The 8,755-nt window shown below is 43.4% G+C and overlaps 2 protein-coding genes across 2 annotated transcripts; both read left to right on the top strand.

The window, feature by feature from the left end:
* Window positions 1-40: 40 nt before the first annotated feature.
* On the top strand, window positions 41-1,437 carry psmb11a (proteasome 20S subunit beta 11a; the record flags this gene model as incomplete). Its single annotated transcript, XM_084547173.1, has 1 exon — window positions 41-1,437. The coding sequence occupies exon 1, from the start codon at window positions 430-432 to the stop codon at window positions 1,435-1,437; it is 1,008 nt and encodes a 335-aa protein (XP_084403299.1). The 5' UTR covers window positions 41-429.
* A 313-nt stretch (window positions 1,438-1,750) lies between these two features.
* Window positions 1,751-8,567, top strand: psmb5 (proteasome 20S subunit beta 5). Its single transcript, XM_084546759.1, has 3 exons — window positions 1,751-2,002; window positions 4,139-4,445; window positions 7,788-8,567. The coding sequence occupies exons 1-3, from the start codon at window positions 1,778-1,780 to the stop codon at window positions 8,069-8,071; spliced, it is 816 nt and encodes a 271-aa protein (XP_084402885.1). The 5' UTR covers window positions 1,751-1,777; the 3' UTR covers window positions 8,072-8,567.
* Window positions 8,568-8,755: the final 188 nt, after the last annotated feature.

Here is an 8,755-nt window from a genome sequence, read left to right as displayed (position 1 = left end):
AACTTACGTTCGTCACCTTAATTCTTTATCGACAAATTGAAACTGATGAGAAAGGTGTAATGATGTAGATGAGCATATAAAGTTAGCAGAAATGGGCTTCCGTGGATATCAAATTCACAGCATGTAGGCTAAACTATCACTTGCATAAACCTGTGTGTGCATGTCCACATTTGTGCAAGCTGTCATATCTGCAAGAGCTATAAAAGGGTCAAAACTGGGCAGTATAAATAAAGTAAAAGTCAGTGGCAGCTTTCCCCACTACAAGCACCGATGGGAATTGAGCATTTTGCACATATTTTTGCTCAGCTTACCAGTGGATGGATTCTGTTCTGACCTGTGTTTGAGGAGTACTTTTTACTTGCTTTTTAAGAGAAAACATTGTTCTGATTTTGAGGTCAAGGAAGTCATCTTTTTCTCATCTACACCATTATGGCTTTGGAAGATGTTTGTTGCTTCAGAGACAGGCCTGCACATCACAAGTGCTTTCTTTTAGAGGATACAGCCACGTCTATTCATATGCCTGACTATCACAACCTCAGATGGAGAAGGACGACATCTACAGTAACATGTGGGGTTCCTATTAACTTTTTCATACCACCTTTGCCCCTCTGCCCGCCAAGACATTCACTGACAGTCCAAAGGCCTTTCCCTTTGTCTCATGGCACAACAACCCTGGGTTTCATCTACCAAGGTGGGGTGATTGCAGCTGCAGACACACGTGCCAGTGCTGGGGGGCTTGTTGCATGTCCGGCTGTTCATAAGATTACCCCCGTTCACTCCCATTTAGTGGTCACTTCCTCCGGTAGCGGTGCCGACTGCATGCTGTGGGAGCGGATTCTGATTAGAGAGATTCGACTCTACCAACTGCGGCACAGGCGACGTCTTTCGATACGTGCTACTGCCAAGCTTCTTTCATTCATGCTGCATCCCTTTAAAGGTACTGAAGTGTGTGTGGCTCTCACTCTGTGTGGCTGGGATAATGAAGCAGCTAACTGTGCAATGAATTTGGAGGAATCCTTTATGACTGACGGGAGCTCCTCAGCTGTTGGTAGTAACCAATATGTGACTGCAACAACACATTTGCCAACCCCTAACAGTGGTCCGAAGGTGATATATGTGTGCAGCGATGGAGCCCATTTGCAGGGAAATATCTTCTCCGTGGGCTCAGGTTCTCCATATGCTTATGGAGTACTTGACGGAGGGTTGAGGTGTAACCTCAGTAAAGAAGAAGCCATCTCCTTGGCGAGAGAAGCAGTGTTCAGAGCCACTCACAGGGATGCCTACTCAGGGAACAATGTGGACCTTTTCCATATCACAGCCCAGGGATGGAGCCAGAGAAAAAGGGAGGACCTGAAAGAGGAATATTACAGAGACATGGAGAGGAGAGCTACAGATCCAAAAAGAAAGAAAAAGAGTGGCAAATCTAAATGTTCCTAAATGAAGCACAGCATTTATGTGTAAACTGAAAAAAATATGTAAAGTTTGATTATTTTTAGAGTTCAGCCACTTTTGTCTGCCTGAAACATCTATATTACATAATTCCATTAAATCACTAATAGTAAGAGACTAAAATGATACGGCAGCCTTTGGATATTAGTTTTTCTTTAGCTGAACAGTCACTTTTTATTTTTGTCAAATTAATTTACCTTTTGTTTTTTAACTTGTAATTCGTGCCTCCACAGACACAGGGGGCGCTGTGGGAGTTTGGCGCCATCACGCAATAAATATTCTTAGTTTTCCTCGCCGGAAGTTGCTTGTTCATCATACATTTTCAAAGATGGCTCTTGCTAGTGTGTTGAACAGTGATTGTGCGGATTTTTCATTTGATAGTTGCCAGCCTTTTGCTTTTGGTTGCGAGCCCGGGCAGAGCGGTCTGGGACTCGAGCCTACACCGGGGGACAACCTCAGTTTTTCCGTTAAAAACCCGCTGTGTGCCGTAGACGAGGACGGCGTCGAGAGGAAAATAGAGTTTCTGCACGGAACCACCACGTTAGCATTTAAAGTAAGTTAACGAGTCGTTCATTGTATCCAGCTGGTGTCATACGGTTAATTTAAAATCCGCAGCTGTCCATATTGCCGTTTGATAAATCAGTTGAACTTTATAAGTCAAGCTCGACGGTTTATATGACACAGTATCTCCAACGTTAGCATGCTAGCATGGCTACAAACCGCTTTCTCATGGCAGGCGTCCTCAGTCGTTTGTGATTGTTTCTGACATTTCTAACTTGAGAGCGAATTAAAAAGGGCCTGTGTTTGTGAAAGTAGCGTGCACTCTACTTAATGGTTTTATTTGCATCTGAGTAGAACATTAGCCCTTCAATGTACAACATCCATAAGGGTACATAAAGATGTATTTTTTAAATAAAAGATAACATTGTTCTTCTAATTTACACTACAGGTGTTTCCTTTATATAGTGTTTCTGAAAAGTGAAATGTGTTTTGTCAATAATTGCATCCTAAGGACATTTTGAAAAGATAAATAAAATGTATATTGAAGGTCAATTTAACAATACACCAAAAGGTGTGACAGGTTAAAATGTAAAAACCGCATGTTTATGTGATCAGTGAGGAATTTTGTTTAAAGCTCATCTCCCATGCATGTCCATATGTCCATTTAATTAATTAACTGATGTACTTTGTGTAAAGGTTGTTCCTTTCAAATCAGATAGCAGCTGTGGATTTTCTATTAAAATTGATGCAGACTACTCATACTGGGTATGATCAAAATACCAACCCTCAAGTGGTGTGTTACAATCATGACTCATCTGTTTTTATCTCACACACGCACATAATCAAACACATTAAGAGGCGCATACAAAATAGGAATTGCAAATACAATTGTGGAAACACTTCTTGGATCTTGTAGGAGCAAAGAACGAAGTAACAGATGCAGATGCACTGATGAAAAGAGAGGTACTGGAATGCTAGAAAGAAACTCAATGCATTTGGTTTATTTGTATTTAGGCAAATGCAGATAAATGTGTTCAGGTGGTTTTACTGTTCACTCTGTATTTTGTTTTTCAAAAAAGCCCATTAAAAACACCAATTAACTGATGTCACTAATAAGAATGTATAACAAACTGATAAAGATTCCCCCAACTGATTGCAAACACATAAAAAAACACATGAAAGAAGCACCCTGTTTCTCTGGCTTGATATATCGTTTCATTACAATGAGCCACTAAAGCTTTTGCTCCCTTTGTCAAACACAGCGGAGGATCGTAAATACGGAGCCATATCCCTGCGGCTGTTTTTTTTGTCTCTGTGGGGGGATTTGTTGATAAAAATAATGCCAGCCTTATCCCTTAATCCCTTAATGAAAACCTCTCCAGCAAACATCTTTCTTTGACTGTCAGAATCTGGTGTCTTCACTGTAGAACTTCACTGCTTTTGTGACTGTCAGTTCAACAATAGAGGATTTTGGAGGAAAGAGCAAAAGTCTTTCCTCTTATCCAGCAGATTTCTGGTAGAGTGGAACCATATATTACACCTCTGACTCCTACGCTTGTAGAACAGCAGCTCTTTCCTTGTTTAGTGACAACTACTGAAAGGCTGACTACATGGTAATAGATAATCTATACATGTATAGCAACTAGGGATGTCCCGATCAAGTTTTTAGCCCCCGATCAACCAATACCAATCTTTTAATATTCAGCATCAGCTGATCCGAGTCCTGATCCAATCTTAAAGAAAATTTCCTCCCGTGGAGATTCATGAAGGCTTTTCTTATCTTACTTGTATGCCCTGTGTGACAATTCCTGATACCGCTCTCCCGATACAGATCAGGACATCCCTAATAGCAACTGACCTTATTAGTGATAAAATAAAATAAATGTATTATGAACTGGCCAGTAGTGTCCCAAATGTATGCACTGAGCCTAAAAGAAATAAAAAGGACCCATACATCAGTGATGTTGAGTTCTGTTTGGGTTACACTTTAGTAAATGCACTCGTGCACAACCTGACCGATAAGTTTACATGCAAGCAACATGCAAACAGTTAAATTAGAGTCTCTAATCAGAATGATTGTGGTAGTTAACAATGTCTATGTAAGCCACTGACAGATGTGTCTGACTGTGTCCCACTCCCTCTGTGTCATCCTTCACCTACGTGTTCCTTCCCCTTTTTTGCCTCTTAGTTCCAGCATGGAGTTATTGTTGCAGTGGACTCTCGGGCTACAGCCGGCGCCTACATCGCCTCCCAGACAGTGAAGAAGGTGATCGAGATCAACCCCTACCTGCTGGGTACCATGGCCGGAGGAGCCGCAGACTGCAGCTTCTGGGAGCGCCTGCTGGCCCGCCAGTGTCGCATCTATGAGCTACGCAACAAGGAGCGCATCTCTGTGGCCGCAGCCTCCAAGCTGCTCGCTAACATGGTGTACCAATACAAGGGCATGGGACTCAGCATGGGAACCATGGTGTGTGGCTGGGACAAGAGAGGCCCAGGTAAATAAAACATCATTATACTGTATATTATGTGTTTATGCATTAATGCAAAAATATATGCGACTAAAACGTTTATAAGGAGTCATTTTAATAAGTTTATTTGAGAACAGAACCATTCATTTATTAATCACTTACTTGGCTGAGGAAAGTGGCAGCTAATTATATTAATAATTTCAAGAAAAGTTTGATGGTTTGTCAAACAAAAAAGCAAGCAATCTGCAAATTAGGGCAACAGTTTAATTTTTTTTTTACTATTTTCTTAGTCTTAATGATTAGTCAGTCAATCAGCCAAAAATATCAGCATTATCAATGAAAACAAATTGTGTTTTGAGTCTCTATGTGTGATATGTATCCAAGTACATTTTCTGTTATTTGCTTATCAGATATGTACTGTAGCCCCAAGCCGAATGAAAATACACCGTGACTCAGGTTTTGAGTGACAGTCTCAAACACACTGTGTAGAGAGCGTCTTCTTGGCATTGTGAGTCTGTATTTTTAGCCGATCCAGGTTTTACTATTGGGTTTTGTTGAGCAGTTCAACATTAAACAGTTTTGATGTAGGGTTAGGAGTTATTGTTAATAATAAAAATTGCCTTTTCATACATAATTCTGAACTAATTTAAAGAAAGACTCCAGTTTTCCCCATCAACCATGAGTACCGTTCATGTGTTGTTGGTCTCAGAGTTATCCACTAGATGGTACTGCAGCCTCTCTTTTGCTCTTTCCCTTCCCTGTACTTAAAGCTGTGGCTTTTGGATACCACACAGTGTGAGGCTGTACATCACACAAGGTGTGTTTAAAGAGGCCGCTACAGTGACACAGTAATGGGAAATCGATGAGGCTGGGACTGCGGGCCAACGGGATGATGGACGTCGGGTCTCAGCCCTGGACAATTGGGTCGCATACATAATGCCCGTACACCTGCTTAGATCGATCCCAGCATTGTCCGGAAAGCAGAGGCATCTTTGTGAACAATGCGTGTCTGCTGATACACCAACAAATGCAAATGACGTGTTAAATTCATTACAATCTATTGGTGAAATAATGATCCCTGTATAATTTCAATAGGTGTGGGAGCTTTGCCATTGCTCCAACAATGTCAGTGATTGAATGGAGAGGTAAATGTCATGTAAATTAAATCAATCACGATTAGGCGGGAAGCTCATTAACCAGCTACAATCATGTCAAGAGCACTTATTCCCCTGATGAAGTGTCTTAAGCTGTCTGCAAAATAAATCGAATAAAAGCGACGTGGAGGACCTTGACAAATATGGCTCTTTGCAATAACATTAAATGTTATGACACTTGTAATCAGTGTATAGTTTTAGCTTGATAGCTCCGTAGCAGCTATACTCTGACTGTACTCTGTGTGGCACCCTCTAGTCCTCCGTACAAGGACTTGAAGGGTTTGTAATAAGGGATATGTGATTAAACAGGCTGTAGCCTCATAACAAAAATATATAATGCCTCGTCAGAGAAGACCGCGTGGCAGTCAGCATTCCAGCCAGTCCTGAGAGAGTGATGTAATGACGTTATTGTCCCCCCTCCGTACAACTGCTGCTCTCTTTTTAAATTCCTGAGTCAGTTGTGAATTCTAGTGGGAAGGACAGATGACAGACACTGACCCATTTGATGCTAGCCACCCATGCATCGCGCTGTCCTCCTCACCTACGGGTAAACGCTGTCATTCCAGCCAGCTGCACAGGCTGCTGTTTAAAGAAGGCTCCTTAAGCACCTGTCAGTAGATTGATGGCGTGGAAGGAGCCTCTCTTGGCCGTTACTGCTGCAGCTCTCCACCACACAGACGACATGCCCCCATTTCCACATTAATGTGGACCTAAATTTCATTTTTTTTAGTTTGAGTACTCATCACCGCCTGCATGTGTTTTTTTTTTTTTTTTTCCTTTTTTGCGTCAGTGTTTCAGGTGTAGGGAGCGGTGAGCAATATTGCGTTGAGCTCTACAAAGGCCGCAGGTGTGTTTGGAAAGGAATAAACGTGGGAAGTGTTTTTGGGTGCCGCTCTGGTTCTATACTTGGACCTCCTAAAGAGTCCTCATCCACCTCCGTCAACTGTGCTACTCAACACAAGAGGCTGCCTTTACAACTCTCGCTCCCTGCCTATTATGTTTTTAACGAGTCCCTCACAGTTTTCAAGAGGAACAGGCAGGACTTGGAATGGCAAATTACCCCTGTGCATAGGCAGGCACTGGATGATTATCATGGCAAGCTAACGACAGGCTGAGGAAGCTGCAATTTGCCAGTTGAAAGCAATGGTAAGCTATTTTTTCAGAAAAGCAAGTGGCTCTCTATCCCTAATAGACTGTCACTAGTTTAGCTGAGAATCTGCGCAAGCGAAGATGTGCAATCTGAGGGCATTTTGAAGTGTTTTTGGGGAGTGGGAGATGAGCGATAGTGGTGGATATTAAGCCATTTTATATGCATGTGTTCCTGCCCTTCTCTGTGCGAGTATCGTTTTCACAGATTTGGCTTGGTGAAAGCGCTATGAAAAACATGCCTTTTAGCAGGCTGCCTTTTTACCATCTGCGGGCCGGCTGTGGGCGAGCTCGCAGGCTGGTGCTAGTCACCCGTTCCACGTCACTCAGGGATCAGGCCTAGTGAGTGTGTCATGGTGCAGAACAAAATGTCTCGCATGTGTCCACGAAGCGTGGTGTGGAGCAAACTGTCCCTCACGGGTCCATCAGAGCATTGTACGTCTGCAGTGCATATGGGATTACATGTGTGGTGGTCAGCTATGGTGTGGGGTGTGTGCATGGTGTCTCCATGTGATGTTCAAGTGTCCCAGTGACTCGAACGTGTGTATGAGCGGAAGGCTATCAATGCGCTTTTCTTGTCTGGTGTCCGCAGAATATGTGCACGCTGTTGTTGTTTTTTTTGTCATCCCTTGTGAGGTGCGAGATGCAGTTACCTGTGCAGCTCAGGTTGTGGGTCGATAGTTAATTTTTGGCCTGTTTGCAGGGATCAATAAGATCCAATGCGGGGCCCCTGGGCACAGAGCGTTGTGGCCCTTGCCTTGTCAGCAGGTTCCTCGGCCGGCTTCGGTTTACTTGAAGAGGATGCAGCTGTTCATATCTGCCAGCCTTACTTCACTTGGAGAGGTTGCAGCTGTTCATATTCTCCCTCTGGAGGGCATGGCGTGTGTGCAATTACAAGATTGTGTGTTTGTTTGTGGGAGAGCGGTGGTGTTAAATATACGCCATCTCAGGTTTTAATGACGGATCTCAACACCTGAATCAGGAGAAATTCATCTCCTTTTGCACTGTTGTTTCCTCCCACCCCTTGCCTTCCCACCCAGTTCACCTGCCTTTTGTCTTCTCTCCTTAGGATTGTACTACGTTGACTCGGAGGGGAACCGAGTGTGCGGCGACTTATTCGCGGTGGGCTCGGGCTCCATGTACGCCTATGGTGTGATGGACAGTGGCCTGCGGCACGACCTGACCGTGGAGGAGGCCTGCGAGCTAGGCCGTCGCGCCATCTACCAGGCCACGTACCGTGATGCCTACAGTGGAGGGCAGGTCAACCTGTACCATGTTCACAGCGAGGGCTGGACCAGGGTCTCCCAGGAAGATGTTCTCATGCTGCACCAACAGTACAAAGATCAGGCATAGCTGAGAAAATTAAAAGAGGTGTGAGGGTGGAGCAGAATTGGTGAGGGGTAGGAGTTTATTGTAGTATCCAGTGTTTAAGTTGTTCTGAAATATCAGTAGAGTTGACCTATAATAAAAAGGACTTATCTGCCAATTGACTTCCACTTGCATCACTTCTGTAACTTGTTACTAGCTTAAAGCTTTATATTGTACATTTTTAACAATGTCAGTGAGCTCCACTCACCCTGCATGGAGTATGATTTGAGGGGCTGCAGAGAGGTGGTGCAGATGACTCAAACATGCTTTTAATACAGTGTGGGAGTAGTGTGTTGCTTGCCCTACATACATTTCATTTGGATCATACCCTGGGAAACTGCATCTTCTTTCTCAATAAAACCTGTGATGTTCTTTTTTTCCAACAGTGTCGTTTTGGTATTTTGCTCGACAGCTGATTCCACCTTTACGTCACAAGATGGTGAAAAGCATTTCACACAATTGACTCTTCGCGTGTACGCAGTTTTATCTTCATTTTAATGTAGTCGCTTTGTCTCCGCTTGTGTTTACATTTCAGTCATCTGTTCCCCCAGCTGTTGGGGTTGTTAAGATACATCCGAAGCTGATTTGTCTCCTATATGTTGTGCGTTTATTATCGGGGACTAGCACTGTCTAAATAGCGCCATTTAATTGCACAGCAACAGCCTTGGT

The sequence above is a fragment of the Chelon labrosus genome (assembly GCF_963514085.1).
Source record: "Chelon labrosus genome assembly, chromosome: 6".
In the NCBI taxonomy this organism is placed as follows: Eukaryota; Metazoa; Chordata; class Actinopteri; order Mugiliformes; family Mugilidae; genus Chelon; species Chelon labrosus.
The sequence above is the reverse complement of the archived record's forward strand: the minus strand, read 5'-3'. Positions and strand labels throughout refer to the sequence as shown.